Source organism: Phyllostomus discolor, chromosome 7 (assembly GCF_004126475.2).
Source record: "Phyllostomus discolor isolate MPI-MPIP mPhyDis1 chromosome 7, mPhyDis1.pri.v3, whole genome shotgun sequence".
Taxonomy (NCBI): Eukaryota; Metazoa; Chordata; class Mammalia; order Chiroptera; family Phyllostomidae; genus Phyllostomus; species Phyllostomus discolor.
The window spans coordinates 55190354-55207460 of NC_040909.2; the positions used below are offsets into that span (position 1 = coordinate 55190354).

Consider the following 17107-nt stretch of genomic DNA (forward strand, 5'->3'; position numbering starts at 1 on the left):
GCTGTGTAGCACATTTCTACAGACTTGGCAGCTAAAACAACACACATTTACCACCTCATGGTTTCTGTGGGTCCTCTGTTTCAGCCTCTCACAAGGCTGCAATCAAGGTGTCAGCTGAGACTGGGGTCTCATCTGAAAGTTCAAGTGGGGAAGGAGCCCCTTCCATGCTCACTCAGGTTGTTGGCAGAATTCAGTTAATCAAGGGCCTCTGTTTCCCTTCAGTTTCCATGTGGGCTTCTCTGGCATGGCCTTTTACATCACAAGGGGTGTAAGCTGAGTAGGCAGTGGGATGGAGGTTAGACTCTCATGTAAACTAATCATGAAAGTGATTTTTCCCTCTGCCTAATCATAGAAGTGATGCTACTCTATCAGCCCACCCTCCAAAGGAGGAAATGACACTGGGTGTGCACACCTGGAGCCAGGGGTCACTGTGAGTATTGTCAGAGTCAGCCTGCCACAGCATGCAGTAGTGCCCATGCATATGGGTTGTGTGAATGAGTGTTAAGAGCTAGGCTCTTGTGACTTGAACATAACATTTTTCCTGTTGCCTCTTTATACAACTATGAGGAAAAGCAAGATTGTTTTAATATTTTATTTTTGATACCTACCTGATATTTACATAGTCAACCCCCATCCCTCTTAATGCCATCTGGTTACTTGATTACTGAACTTCAGTTATATGCATAGTGATGACCTTACCTACTAATAGGAAGAAGTTTTCAAGAGAAGAATTAATCTGGCAACCCCTTTGATCCTATTCGCCTCATCTCTTACATTATTCTTGCTGCATGCATGGTGGAGATTTAAAGCAGTCCCCACACCGTACTTTTTGGATTCTGAGTCTTTTGTAAATGGAGTGCCCGGAGCAGCTTTTTGCTTTGGGGGTGGGGATAAAAAAGCAAAGGTGAGAGTTCACATCTAATGTGTTTGGGTTGAAGTCTTTTGCTGTGTGTGGAAACAGTCAGCCCCACTTTCTCCCATAAGCCTTTGATACTGTTCGGGCTTTTCGGTGCATGGCCAGATTATTAAGACAAAGTCAAAGTTGTCTACCATCTCAACACCAGAAACTCGCAGGCCAGTCACTGAACCTGAAATAAGCTGCTCTTGCCTCAGGCTTCCCCAGATCACATGCTATTTTTTTACTATTATTCAAAGGGCATACAATATCTGTGTGAAATGGTTTGCGCTGTAGCTTAATACTCTAGGTTGTAATTTGCTAGGTTGGGATTTCTTTTTTGCTTCTTTTTAGTTCAAGAGCAATCTTTACTTTGAGTGGACTGGCAGAGGTGGAGCAGGTGGGTTCTGGGACTGTCTTGAACTGCTGTAACAAGGCTTCCCCCGCTACCTTCTTGGCTCTGAAACACAATGCCTTAAACAGACAAAGGAGGACAAAAACCACCATGTGGGCCCCTATGAAAATTTCATTTGCCAGGTTCTCCATCCTACCTACTCCCTCCCTCTTTTCTGCTTTGGCTTTGAAAGTGAGTGCTGAGTCAGTCTGAAGCCAGAGGACACGGCATTGTATACTCAGCCCGGGATAGTTTGATCCTGGTGAAATGAGAATGGCCTGTGTTGACAATAGACAAGCCTGCTGCTGGCAAGAGGGCCTCACTGTCACCCTGTGGCATTGGGTTTTTCAGTAATAGGCTCCTCCAAGCCCAGTCTGAGAATTAAATAATAAAGAGTCTGGTGGGCTGGAGCTATGGGGGCAGAGAGATAGAGAGTGGTCAGTGTAAGTAGACCAAGAACATTAAATTCATTCCCTTTGAAGCTTTCTCTGACCATGAATTTCAATTCTCTAGAGATGAATAATGTGAATTGACTAGTTTTCACTAATATTATGAATTAACAGTAAGTAAGCATTTCAGTGTGTAAGCTCCATTTGAAGGGGGGAGGACAAATCCTATTAGCATTTGTAATTGTGTTGCTTTTCATATTAATCCTTTCCCATGGCTGAGGCCTTTGGAGTTTTCTCATCTGTGGATGGAAACCAGCCCCAGGTGTGTGCTGTCAAGTGCTGGAAAATGGATGATGACACGGCCGTACCCCATGCCTGTGATGGGGCTCTTCCTTCTCTTGTGAGCTGCCTCTCTCATTTTGGCATATTGATGAGATGAGGCTAAAAATGTGATGCTAGAAATTTATTAGTGGGAGTTAAACCAAGCCTCCTGGCCAGGAGTCCACACTTGGTTACCTGCCTTCAGCTGATTGGGACACAAAAACCCTTCATTTCCTGAAATGTCCTCCAGCTCTCCAGAGCCATGCCCCACTCTGAACCGTACCTCGCCTTCCTCTCAAACCTCCTTCCAGGCAGTTTGGGGTGCTGAGTGCCCCCACCCCTGTGACTCTGCTTTACGTCCTCTGACTGCAGCAATGACCATCAAGGAACAGAAAATGTTGTTGGGGTGTCAGAAAGAAAGAAAGAGATTTGTGCTTTCAAAACAGAGAAGAAGAAAAGTTATATTTGCGAGCATTAAAAAGGAAATTCAGAAAAAAAATAATGCTTTCAATATAGATCAGTGGTTGGTGGATTGATGCTATTACTGTCTTCTTGTGCATAGTCACATTTCCTGAATTATTGACAAGTGTTTAATTTATTCATAAAGGAATCTGACCTGTGTTCTGTCTCAAGTAAGGCCTATCTGAAATGCAAAGATGTGAAAATAGCCAAGTTTTAAATGGTTTGTGCCAGGAAGTTCTTGACAGCAGCTTGAACCAAACTCTGGTCACTGGTAGCCAAGGTGTTGAAGTCAGAACAAAAGAAGCTGCAGCATCCTGGCTACATGGCCCTTTAGGCAAGAGCCATGGAAGGAGAGGAGAATCCGATCTAAAATCAGAGTGGGTGAGAAGTACAGGCCCTTGTCCTGAGCAGACATTGTAACTTCTGAATACACAGTTACATGCTCACAGTCGGTGAGGACAGAGCATCTTCTCTGCAGTTCAGGAAGGCTGTGCAGAGTCTCTAGTCCTGCTGTTTGTCATTTGCCTCTGCAGCCGTGGTTAGTGGTGTAGCCATCACCCTCCGCAGGCATGAATCCTTTTCCCACAAAAGGGTATTGGTAGACATGACATTTATAGGACTGTAGGAGCAGCTGGCAATGTCAGATTCAAGGCAAGTAGGTTGTCTTGGACATCCAATTTAGCAGGTGGCCAGGAATTAATGGATTGAAAATTATTAGGATCCAAGTCAAGGGCCAAGTGGCACAGTGGGTGGGAAGAGTAAATGGCAGTGTGTACGTGAATGCAGACAGGTACACTCTGCCTGGGCCTCTCTGCCCCCATTTCATTTTGCTTCAAAAGCATGAATGACACAAATCCTCCTCTAGATCTTGCACTATAGAAACATCTTCAGAGATTACTAATAACTTGGTAATTAGTTTGATAGTTGGTTGAATCCTTATGGGGGCTGTTAGTTGGAAAGGAAACTTTATGAAGCTTAGATTTCATCAGCACTTATATAAGTTTGGTCTTTTGACCAAACCTGCATATCGTGGTTACCTGTTTGCTGACATCTGTGTTTGTTTTGATTATATCTGAAGACACTTAACAGCTTTAACTCAGAGTCCTATGTTGCATTTGTATACCATCCTTTTTGAAGATGACTCCATGCCATGAAAGATGCTCCAAAATGGAAGTATCTGATGCTAAGTGTTGCAACAAGAGCACAGACTGAAGGCAAAGAGGGTGCCCATTTCTTCTCATCCATTTAAAGCTCATTTGTGCAACTGCTGCCTTCTTGGTATTGCTGCATAACTCCTTTGATCTTAAAGTGGAAGGAAGCAAATTTCAAGAGCCAGGAACACTCATCATGTGGCTTTAAAAGAAGCAGCATGTTTTGAAATTGAGCGGATATCAAATCAAACACAAATTTGGATTTTTTGAAATTTGAACTCAAGTAGGTATTACCTTTAGAGCTAAGCACATTGAGAAATTCAAGATAAAATTGCTGTTGTTTGACATTGATTTGAGTTTCAGTGTTCAGATCAAGTTGTTTCCCAGTCACATCCACCCCATTGAGTGTTGCATTTGTACTCAGCAATATACTGCAAGCTTTACACATGTAAGCTCATGGCAGCTTTAGGAGATTTATCCCCATTTCCCAGATGAGGACACTGAAGCTATCAGGTTCGTTCGTCTCTGACTTGGAATTCCATTTTTTTCCTCTATCGCTTGGCCTCTTCTACCCTGGACAGAGCCCAGAATTTGTACACATGGGTTTATCCTTTATTGCAGGCATATTTTAAAGCTGCCCATATTGCTTAGCTTATGTCCATGAATTTTTTTAAATTGCAAATTAATTGAAACAGTGATTGAAAGGTGTTACTTCAGTTAAGGTTGTGCATTACTGGAATAAACCTTTTTAGCATGCTGATTAGATTTCCACCCTGAGTTTTGGAACCAAAAGGCCAACTAGAGAATGGGCTTAGTATCATTATGAAGTTACTTTGACCAGCCAATAACCTCCATTTATCTCCCCCTTTCTCTTCACCCATTTTCTAAGCCTCAGGTATATAAACCCGCATTGCAGAAAGGCTTTCCATTTATGAGCTTAGTTTAAATCTGGTGTCCGGCCCTTGAGTTTGAATGAGACTAGGCCTGGGTAATCAGACATAGAGATACTGTAGTCAGCAGTGACCAACCAGAAATTAAACTTGGGTTAGATTGTCTGGTTATTTTCCTCTTCCACGGGCTACAGATGTTATTGGTAGGTGTAGTCATGGAAGATTAGGAACACTTGTTTTTGAGCTTTCACTTTTTCAAATAAGAGTACTGCATTTAAAGGTTCCCATGAATACAGAATAGTTCCCTGTAGATGGGATTGAAAGTCAGAGTATCTGTGAAATGTTCCCATGGTAGAGGAAGGTAAGCACATGAGTTACCAGGCTGAGAGCAAATGCTGTGTCTTATGACATGAAATCTCACTGAGAAATGTTTAGGACAGACCAAGGTGTATTGGTTAAGAAAATTATTTATACCTTAGCCTGTCCCTTATCCTCCATCTCTACGCACTCATAGAAACTCTAACTTTTGCTCTGTAACAAATGATCCTAATTAGTTAAAACAATAATTATTTAATTACTTTATGATTCCATAGGTTGGCTGGTTGGGTCTTCCTGTTGGGGCTAGCTTGGCTGGTCTCTGCAGACTGCAGGTTCTTCTGAGGCTGTGTGGTCTCGAATGAACTCACTCTCCTGTCTGGTGGTTGGCAGGTGGGGTGAGGGGAGGGCATCTAAAATAATGTTAGCTGACAAGGCCTTTGTCAGCTCCCTGTGATCTTTCATCCTCTAGTAGGCCAGCCTGGGTTGGGTCACCTGGTCATCTCAGGATTTCAGAGAGTAACAAGAGGATACTGCACTGAAGTCCCACATAAACCACTTCCTACATCATGTTTGCTAATGTCACATTGGCCGAAACAAGCCACATAGTCAAGCCCAGTTGCAAAAAGTGGAGAAGTCAATAAACACCATTAATGGGAGGAGTAGCAAAGTTAAAGAGCAAAGGTGCATGTGACAGGAACAGCAGGAGTTTGTGACCATTTTGTCATTTCCCACAAATATTAGAGTAAGTACAAGTAGTTGAACTGACATTAACATCTCTTCCAGACTCAATCTGGAAAGGGGAGTCCATCTTTTTATCTGTAACTTCAGTGTGATGTGGGGTATTTCTCTAGGCTTTTATTTTCTTCTACCACTTTTGAAATGTGGCTTGTTTACTGGTAGACTCTGTCGCTTCCTAAGGTGTGATTCCATTTTTTATCATGTTTTAAAATTTCAATCAACTATTTGCTATGGCACAATTTTTTTTTTTTCATTTTGGCATATTCTGTGGGTTTTTGTCATTGAAGAATATTTTGTGCTTCACTAAGTATGTTAAACCTCTGGCTTGAGCTTCCTGTTCAGCAATTTGGAAGTACACTCATGCCAACTCCTAGAATTTAACTTTTGTAATCTGATACACTGGGTTCCTAACCACTGATTCCCCCCCTCCATATACATAGTGTTTACTATGCAGGACCAAATCCCACATCATTTTATTAGTCTATAAACATGACACCATACATAATGACACCAGTGTTTGAATTTAGTTATCACTCAAAGTTACAGACATTAATATGTAATCACTGTTAACTCATAGGACATCTAACCGAGTTCCACCACCTCAACTTTTGCAACTTTATCTCAAACCAGATAATCCTTTACTAGGGGTGGAAGAGTCTATTCTCATCATTATGAGTGTTTAGCAACACCCCACCTGTACCTACTTGATACTAGTAGCTCCTCCTCCACCACCCACCTGTACTTGTGACAACAAACAGTGTCTGTGGACACGGCCAAATGTCCCCTGAAGGAGTAGGGAGTGGTAGACAGGTAAAATTTGCTTCAGTTGAAAACCACTGCTCTAACCTGGAAATGCTGAGACAGAAGAGAGTAAGAAATGTGTGAGGTACAGGTTATTATCAAAGGGCAAACTGGGAACAGCAACCCAACAGGGGGACTATAAGCAGGGAAGGAGAGTGGAAAGTTTTAAGTTACCTTAAAATTTAACCAGTGATGGCCCTGTTCCCCTGCATGACTAGGAAACATAACACTGAAAGATTCATTGATATCTAAACTTTATTATGTTAAAAATGGATTACAAGTAAATACCGTCCCTGGAAAACAATTCAAAAGCTATGCTGACACAGCTGCAGATACTGAAAAACTCTTTCTTTGGGAAAAGTTAAACACACACAAAAGTAGAGAAAATTGTGTCATGATTCATGCAGTACTCATCATCCAAAGTCACAAATGATTGTTAATGGGCAGCCTTTTAGTATCTATATACTGCTCACTTCCCCTGCCATTCACTCATGCATTATTTTGAAACAATTCCAGTCATCATGTCATTTCGTTTATAAATACTTCAATATGTATCTATAAGAAAATACTTAAAAACCAAAATTATAATATACTGGTGTAATGTTAATTTTCTAGAATAGTCAAGAATAAGGCTTTAGGCTGAATACTATCAGAAAGTTGAGGGAAAGAATGGATGAGGGTCAGGATCAAAGAGGCTTCACTTATAGGGGTATTAAAAACCCCAGAAGGAAATGCGGGTGGGAGACACCTTCTCTTTAAACTCTTTTCTCTTCTTTTCTCATCTCTCTTGCTTTGAGTGACTCTTAGAAATGCCCCTTGTAGTATGTTATGAGACACAGGAGACCAGGGTCCTTAGAAGGAGAGTACACTGGCAAGGAACAGATCCTTTTCTAAAACAAAGAAGAGAAATAAACACAATCACAATAAGGGGTTGAAATATTCAGTCAAGGATGGATTGCTCTTTGGTGCCTTTCAATGACTTTAGCTGATCAGGGTCTATCTACTTTAAATAAAACAAAGCAAGAGGAGAATGTCTTACCAATTGTTTTTAAAATTTTGCTAGGACTGTGGTATTTCTCTCCTGTTCTCATATATTCTGAGAATTTTCTTTCTTTTGATTTAGACTTCCTCACTTGATTTTATTATGTGATAAATCTATGTTTCGTGAGAGTCATGGTATATGTGAGACCTAAGCAGCTTGCTAGATAACATCTATTTTTCCCTCCTTCTCTTTAGAAGATTAAACTGAGACTGTTGTGTCTGATGCCAGCATAGATTTAACCAATCATATTTCCTTTACATGTAGGTCAGTCCAAGGGACAATTCTGCACTGGATCCTATTATCCATGGGTTGAAGGGCGTCGTACATCATGGTAAGTAAACCACGTACACTTCTTTTTGCTGGGAGGTGAAGGGCTAAGATCCCTACTTAAAGAAATGGGGTTATCTTGCAGAGGACATAGGGTAACACTCATTCCTCATCCACTGATGGTTGAAGGGCATGAGAGCCATTATTTGATGGGTAAGAGCACGCCCATTTATTACCTACAAATGGATCTAGGTTAACTGTAAGCAATTTATTTCTTTTCAGGTATCACTTTGAATGCCTATGTCATAAATCAAAATGCCCTAAGATGTACCATTCATAAGCATTGAACCTGCCACTTGTCTCATATCTCTTCAAAAATATTTTTTCAAGTATCTTCTAATTTATAAATTTCTTGATATGCCTCTCAGATTGAGGGAAAAAATTAAGTAGCCGTGATTAGTCATTAAACTTTGCCGCATGTGAGCAAGCATCACCTGCTCCGAGAGTGGAAAAGGCTCGGACATTGTTCTGTGCCGCAAACATCTTATCCTTAGGCATAAAACTGGGAGAGGAAGTAAGATAAATGGGTTCTGTCGTTCCCAACTGGTTTTTATTGTAGAAATTTCCTTGCAACTTTATTATTGGTAATATATCATTACCTGTGACATCAGGATCCTCTAATTTCAAAATTGTCACAGGGAGGGGTGGAGTCTAGATGTAATGTAATGATTTGAAAAGGTTTAATAATCTACTTAGAATTTCAAAGACATTGACAGAAATGGCATTAGTAATTGTAATAAATCTCCCCTTTATCTCCACAGCTGTGATTAAACGTCTTTATACCTTTCTGGAAGAATTGTCTTTAGACATTAGCCAACTCTGCAGAACTTACAAAACACCCCCTCCTTTTTTTTAAGGGAAATTAAAACCAGTTGTCTGTGTTTGGTTGAATCAAGTGGAATTTCGGGTTAATTATTCTGCTCCTATATATCATGCAGCAGGTGATAATAGTAAACCTAGTTACAGTAGTGAAAGAGGGTAACTGAAGACACCCCCGTAGAGCAGGGGTCTCAAACTCATTTTCACCGGGGGCCACATCAGCCTCACAGTTGCCTTCAAAGGGCCAAATGTAATTTCAGCTCCTTAACAGTTAAGGAGTACTTACATTTATACAGTCCTAAAATTATTTCAGCCCTTCTAAGGCATCCACAAGGCTGATGTGGCCTCCGGTGAAAATGAGTTTGAGACCCCTGCCACAGAGGTTATTATTGTAGGAAGTTTTCGTTGCTTCTTCCCAATTTTGGTTTGTGCCTGAAGCAAACCTCACCGACCTGGGAAGTAGGTCATATTTCAGGTCCCCTAGTGAACAAGACACCTTTGTCATAACTGCATCTGTCTACACATTTGTGTTTTGATGTTGGTAGCAAGAATGGAGTTTGGGAGGCTGGAAATTTGCCCTGTACTTTGGGCAGCTTTAGAAGTGCAAAGAAAGCTGGTATTGGGGGCAACATGATGTGTATTCTGAGCTCTGATCCCTTCGAATGTTCAGTTGATCAAACTCCTTCTTGAAATTCTGGTCCCTAGTGTAGATGATGAGTTTTGGAGTTTGAAATGTAGTAAATGATGGATAGATCTTTCTTCCTCCAGACTAGTTTTTCTGTTTTAAAATAAACACGCTGTAAAGAGTTGTAGAAACTTCAAAACAGGTACCTATTTTTCAACCAGGGAGGAAACTCTCCACCAGCTGTGGCATTTGAGTAAATCTGAGTATTCTTATTTCCACAATGATAATTGAAGGAGATTCCATATGTTAAAGTCATGCGGTAGGCTTCCTTTAACTCTCAGATCTCCAAATTGCAGAAAACTCCTGCGAAGGGCCAAATGTAATTTCAGCTCCTTAAGCAAACCTCACTCATAGTCATCACTCATTTCACAAGCTGTGAACCAACATAATCATGGTATCTTTCCTCTTTATCCACGATTACCTCTAAGAGGCTGTAATATGTAGGAGGATGTTACCTGGCACTGGGAGAGGAACAGATGCCTGGGCTGCTGTTCTACTCTACCTCTAATTGAGAGATCAAAGAAAACCTGCAAAATCAGTTCACCAACTTTTTTAGCAAAACTGTTGCCTCTCAACTCTGTGAGCTCACAAGGTTGGCACATTGGTTAGGATTAACGCAGGCCAGGTCTGGGGCACCTGGAGGGGAAGTGGAATGCCGCCTCCCTCTTTTTCCAGCCTGCCCAAGTGTACCCCTTCCAGCCTTTGCATTTGCTGTTTCTGTTCCTGCTGTCAGGAAGGTTCCTCAAGACCCTTAGCTCATAGCAAGGTTATTGCCCTTTTACTGTTCCAGTTCTCAGTTCAGAGCTCACTCTCTCAATCATTTTATGAAATTACTGACTCTCTTCCCGCTCCCTGTCACATCATCCTAGGTTTTTTTCTTTGAAACACTTAAAAGTACCTGAAATGACCTTGTTTGCTTTTTCACTCATACATTACCTACTAAAGTATAAGCTTTCTGAGGGTGAGAACACATCAGTGTGCAGTGAATTGTAGATGCTTAATAAATATTAACCAAATAAGTGAATCAAGCAAGCATAGAAATAAGTGAAAATATCAAAATGGAAAAACTGCAAGATGGGGAGGAAACCCCACGGGGCTTCAGGCTCTGCTTCGATTGGGAGGGGAAAGGAACAGGAGGATGTCTTGGAAACAAATTTTCTCTGAGTCCTCAGGCTGCTGCTGACTTCCACTTAGATAACCCTTATCACTTTATAATTCTTGGAAAGGACAATGGACATATTGAAATAGCTAAATAAGAATGTTTTTGTTGTTGGAACTAGAAGCATTTTCAGGAGGAGGCCCTGTGAAGGATTTGAATGATCTCTTAATTTGATGGGACATAAATAATCATGCTCTTCACAGAATCTCAGGCTTGGAAATGATGGCAGAGATGTGTAAAGAGAAAAAAAATCAATATGATTTTTGTTGTAGTGCAGAATTGGCTTTTATTTCTTCAGCTCTGGGAGTCATATCTTAATTTCTCATTAAGTGAATGCTTTTTTAATAGGAAGAATCTTACATGTTCCTTCACCTGGAAAGGGAATGAGTAATCTGGTCTCACTAGCCAACCATGCTTGGCATATGATCACTAGGGTTCTCTATGAAGCAGACACCGTGATGAAATTTTAAGTGCACGTGAGTTTTTTGGCAGGGAGGGGCTTCTTGCAAAGGAAGAAGAAGAGAGGAAGCAGGAGCAGGTAGGGTGAGAAGTAGGGTGACACCTCTGAGAGAGGACAGGGGAGCCAGGAGGATGGCTGAAGGCAGCTTTAAGAGAGTCCTGGCCAGGCCATCAGAGACCTGCAGAGCCAAGACTGCCTATGAGAAGAGTTCCAGGCTGGGCAGGGGTGGCCCAGCCCTGGTTCCTCCAGCACGTTTAGTTATTGGCTGAGCACCCAGTAAGCATGGCACCTGTGTGAACACAATGGTGGACCCCGGTGGCAACTGCAAGCTGTCAGCTAACAAGGCTCCTTATGGCAGTTTGTCTCTGGAAGGAAGATTTTAGGGGTGCATTTCCATGACTGGCACAGAGGTTCATATTGCTTAGACATTTTGGTCCTTTGGTTTTTAAAATGCTCAGAGGTTCATACATCATTGCTGGCTCCTTTTGTGCTTGTCTATTAAGTACTTAATCTAAGTGTATATACCATGAAGCGAGGCATCAAGGGCACAGCAGACAGGAACCCGCCCTCACTGAGTTTATGGACTCTTGGGAGAGACATATGGCTAAGCATGTGATTACATTAAAGAATGGGGAGTGGCACACTGAACTCAGACTTAGTGCTTAGAGACTGCATCTCAGAAAAAGTGACCATTAAAATGTAAAGGCTGCATACAGACTGTCCAGTCAGAGAAGGGAGCACAGAATTTCAAGCAGGACCTACACAGATGAAGTGTCTGCTGGTGAGAGATGAGGCTCTGAGCTCAGCAGTATTGCTTCTCTAGTGCTAGGGAGAAATACCTAGAAACCTCTTGGCAAAATAGAATGCCGCTCTTACATGTCTGTTTCACTATGTAAATTGTGATTTTTACAAACTTATAGAGCCATGAAAAAATATAAATAGAATGGAGAGAGGTGACTTGCCATGGATTCTGGTCCTGTCTATCCTTTGAACAATAGAAGGAAGTACTTAAAAGTATCTAGTAAGGTATTTCGTTTACTACCAGCATCCACTGGAGAGGACAGACTTAAGGAGAATTGTGAATCCTGTTCACTGCATTGACTGAGTCATTTACAGTGCTTTTTATGTACAAGAATGAGCCCTTGTGAGTAGCCACGCCTCATAAAAATACTGGTCCCGAAAAACTTAGTCTAGTTCTAAATTTTTTAATCCCTACCAGAGGATATATTTCTATTGATTTTAGAGAGAGGACAGAAGAAATAGAAGCATCAATTTGTTGCTTCTTGTACACACCCTGACTGGGGATTGAACCCACAGCCTTTTGGTGCAGAGGACAACACACCAACGAACTGAGCCACGCAGCCAGAGCTCTAGTTCTGATTCTTGTGGGTCCATTTTACTTTTGTCCATAGTCTACATCTACAGACTTGCATGTGAAATGGGGCCTTCTCTTATAAGTAGTTTTACTCAACTGACCAATACTAAGAAATGCACATTATACCCAATGTCAATTAAAAATTACTTCCTTTGTTCTTTCTATTTTTTTGAATTACCTACTTTTCTTCTCTTTCATAGTGTTCACCCAAAGAAAACCCAGCAGGCTGTTTGTGTGCATATTCTAGAATACCGTCAAAAGGCATTGCAATTGCAATACTTACTAACTACTCCCTCATGTTAGTTGTCTAAGAAGACCAGTTTTTTATTTTTGAGAGGAAACTTGCTGGCAGTGACTGTATGGTTGTTGAGCTTTGACTACCTGTCCCTCTGTTCCTCTCTCCTCCCTGCTGTCACTTCTCTCTTCCCAAATGTACCACTTTGGTGAGTAAGGTTTCTCCTTCAGAGAAAATATGTGTGGGTCAGTGGGGGCAGTTAGAAATTGCCTCAGACACCAGTCAGAGTGAGATGACTCAGATGACTTGTCTTCCTGTCCTTCCTCCCCAGGCTTTTACAAGAAAGCTATCAGTGAAAGTACAAATAAATTATCACCTGAGAACACCCTTCTGTGAATGTTACCAAATGAGGCTCTTGGAAGCCTTTGTTGTCTCAGTGGAAGTTGGGGCTGTGACAAGATCAGAAATTTCCTTGCGGAGTAGCTTCCCTAACTGACTAGTTTATTCACTGGGCTCACTTCTGTAGTTCCACAACTTCTCTCTCCTTCCCTGGAGTACTCATCATCAGCTCCCCAAATCTATGGACAAAAGTCATAGAGCAGCTAGAGTCAATCCAGGCATCTAGCAGGAAGGGAAGAAATGGAATAAATTTGGCCAGTGACTACCCAGCCAGGTGTTGTTTTCACATGGTGCTCAGAACTGGTGCCGCCTCGTTTGCCCACCTGCTAGAATGGAGGTTTATGTAATCAAGAGTAACCTGAAAAAGTCTCTGGGCCTGAAGCAATCTGAAATCCTTCTAAAGCAGTGGGTGGCCTTTACCTTAACAACTGCCCTGGCATCTCTGGCCACAGTACACAGAAACCAGCCCCAGGTTGTGGTGCTCCCAGCACTCACTCCATCGTAACTGCTGGGAAGATGCAGATGGTGCCGGTTTCAAAGGCCATGTGGCCATTTCTTCTGTCATGCCCTCTGAGCTACCAATTCCACATATAGGTAAATACCCAGGGAAAATATCCACAAAAGACTTGTACACAGGAGCTTTGTTCATAACAATCCCAAAATGAAAATAGCCCAAATGTCCACCAGTAGGAGCCTGGATATACAGGTTGTAATATATTCATACCAGGGAATATGATTACCCAGCAATTAAAAATAGTGAACTATTTGATTTATACAAACACAAAAGAACATATACTGCATGTTCTGTTTATGTAAAGTTGAAGAACAGGCAAAACTAATCCATGATGACAAAAGTCAGAAAGTGAGGTGGAGGGGTATTTTTTTAAGGTTTTATTTGTTTATTTTTATAGAGGGGGCGAGGGGGAGAGAGAGGGGAAGAAACACGGTTGTGCAGTTGCCTCTCGCAACCCCCATACTGGGGACCTGGCCCACAACCCTGGCATGTGCCCTGGTTGGGAATCAAACTGGCAATCCTTTCGTTCGCAGGCCAGCACTCAATCCACAGAACCATACCAGCCAGGGAGGAGGGGTATACTGAATGGGAAAGGGATATGAGAGAATTTTCTTTGGTGATAAAATAGTATATATCTTGATCTGGAAGTATAATATAACAATATAATATAAAATATCCCCTTCGAGTTGTGCATTTGAGTATTGGTGAATTAAAGAATAGCCCAATATGTAATATATAATATAATTAATATTATATATTAATTTCTCAAAGATATTATATGCACAAAGCTCAAAAATAATCCAGAAGCACTAACCAGGTAGTTCACTATTAAAAATCCTGACGAGCCATGGCTGGGGTGGCTTAGTTGATTGGAGTGTTGTTCCAAAGCCAAAAGATTGTGGGTTCAATTCTCATTTAGGACACATGCTTAGGTAGCGGGTCCTCTAGTGTGTGTCCTTTAGAGAAACTCAGATGTAAGTGTGCCATGGGAAGTGTAAGACAATATTTGTGGTGTTTTTCTTTCTAACTGCTCAAACCTAGAAATTCCCCAAATGGCTATTGTTAGCAAGCTGGATAAATACAGCACAGTGAAGTCATACAATAAAACATTTCACTCAATTGCTTTTCACAGCATGAAAGAATTGTGAAATGAAGTAAAAGGCTGAAGAATATATAGAGTATTCTGCAACCTGAAGTTCAAAAAATGAGAAACCCAAACATGTTATTAGGGGTGTATATATAGGTGGTAAACTAAAAGAAATGCAAATTACTGATCATTCTTACAGAAGAGTCTGGTCCTTACTCTTTGGGCAGGAAGGGAAAGTGAGAGGGTCTGGCCAGGCCCAGGGAGGATGCTAAGTGTTCCTGTTGTTCTGAGTGGTGGTCATATCAGGGTCCTCTTGATTATTTGTCAACAGCACATTGATATTCTGTGCACCTTTCTGCATGTGTATTGAATTTCACAATCAAAGAAGACAATGATTAGCGTTAAAAAGTAGGAAGTTCAGGCACTGCTGTCCTCTGGGACACATCAAGTGGCCACTGGCCTAACGACAAGCAGGGAGGGAGTGGCAGCACTTTCTAATAAACTTTCACCGTAAGTAGCCCTGGCAGGCCAGAGAAAAGACTGTGGCTGCCTTGGGATTGTATCATTAAGCAATGAATTGGGAAGCCAATACCTCCTTTCAGAGTTTAAAAAAAGGAAATCAGGAATTGAGGGGGTAGGTTGTCAGGGGACAGGACTAAAAACAGGCCCTTTGCGGCTGCTGTGCTGACGCATGCTGGCTCTGAAGGGTCTAATTAGCCCAACAGGCATCACTGAATCCCCCAGAAACCCTCTAAGGTACAGCTATCATGGCCCCCATTATGCAGACTGGCAAGTAAAGCAAGCAGTGGCTAAGGGACTTGAACCAAGGTCTTTGAGATTTCAGACTAGCCCTCATTATTCCCAGACCACCTCCCTTTCTGTTCTCTGCCAGAATCACCACCCACATCTTTCTGTCTTCCTTGAGGTTAACATATAGATTGTTAAGGAGGCAAGTGAAGAAATGTGTAGACCATGTTTTGTTAGTTATTCCAGCCTGTTGCGATTATATCTGGGATTGAACATCTTGGCATAAACTTTCTGTCTGAGGCTAAATTACTAAAGTTTACAAAAAAAAAAATTGTATGGACTTTGGAAAAAGAGAACAAATCCTAGCACAAGGGATTTCTGGAAAAAAATAAATTACTAGGCAGAAATAGCATAGTTCGAAATCAAGAACATAAAGCAGAGATGAGTTAAGATGTTTGAGGGGTTCTTGCCTATTTTGTGTATGTGAACTTTAAGCTCATACAATCATAGCTTCTGTTCATCCTTCCCACCATCCAGTGCCTAATAAGGGCTAGTCAAGGTTTTGAGGGTAAGCTGATAGACAAGATTTCCCTTCCCTTTATGAAAATTTTAATCTCATAAGAAAATGTTTTTGGCCTTGGCATTCTTGGTGCTGAAGGTCAAAAAGACTTAATATTATTTGTCTGCAAAGGAATCTCAGGTGTGTGTGAATAAGCAGTTGAAATTTTGGAATGAGTTTTTGTAAAGTCTGCATTATGGAGTACTCTTGAAGAAATGGATTTTTGTTAACACCATTGAACAAGGAATCTGGAACAGTTCGTCCAAGTTCATTCTGTCTTGGGTTTGAATTCTGACTGTCAAACTTGGGAGCTGTGTGATCCTGTACAAATTGCTGTACTGCTGTCCCTGTGGTTCCTTCCACCTTGGGGCTAATGAAAGGCCTGCCTCCAGGGCATTAAAGCTAACTGCTTTAAGATAAGGGAAGTACCTACAGAAAGGGTGTCTGCCATGTGTTCAATGTCTTGTAAATCATAGGTCATTTGGCCCACAGAATTTGGCCCAAATCTGGCCTGCAGTCTATTGTTTTAAATAGAGTTTTATTGGAACACAACCACACTCATTTGTTTACATATTGTCTATGACTGCTTTCCTCACACGACAAGGATAGAATAGTTGTGAAACTGACACTATCTGGCCTACAAAGCCTTAAATATTTACTCTGTCGCCTCACACAAAACGCTTGTCGACCCTCCCTTGTCTATATAGTAGCTCTACTAATCCCATTTTCTTCACCTAGTGGCTTGTCTGTTTGGGGATGATGTAAACACCCAACTCAGGTCCTTACGTACCATTTGATAGTTTTATGGATGTGGACCTGATTTTGCCCAAATCACCATGTAATCAAAATGTATTTCAACTGAATTAAAGAGGGTTCTGTTTAAGTGTTTACCTTAAAAAAAGAAATTGTTCAAATTATTATCTCCCTTTCGAATGAGAAAGCTAGTGCTATATTATCTACAGCCCACTGGTAATTTTGAACGTCTTAATACACGACAGAATTTCCCATGTGAAGTTTATGTTTTCATCATTTAATTATATGGAACTTTTCTGAAGTGTGCTAAAAATATGCAGCACCTTGGTCTTGACTCGTGTCTGTTTATGGATCCAGGAAGGGCAGATGCTTATCTGAACACTTTTGATCTCAAAATCTTATAGAAACAGGAGCTCTTAGGCCACTTCCACAGCTTCCTGGGTTTTGGTGTGTCAGAACCTCTACCACAGATGTTAGCTATTTCCATTTCTTTTCTTAGCTAGAGCCAGGAAATGGGATGCTGTGTGGCTTCTATTGTATCATTAATAATGTTGTTAACAGTAGTGTTAAGGCAGAAGAAGACTTCA

The 17107-nt window shown here is 41.3% G+C and overlaps 1 protein-coding gene across 3 annotated transcripts in view; it reads left to right on the forward strand.

Annotated features, from left to right (window-relative positions):
* PTPRG (protein tyrosine phosphatase receptor type G) overlaps nucleotides 1-17107 on the forward strand; it is a 708699-nt gene that overhangs the window by 543930 nt on the left and 147662 nt on the right. For all 3 annotated transcript variants that reach the window (XM_036031526.1, XM_028518657.2, XM_028518659.2), the window contains exon 6: nucleotides 7666-7732. In XM_036031526.1, coding sequence (XP_035887419.1) covers nucleotides 7666-7732 — 67 coding nt within the window. The remainder of the gene's footprint in view (nucleotides 1-7665; nucleotides 7733-17107) is intronic.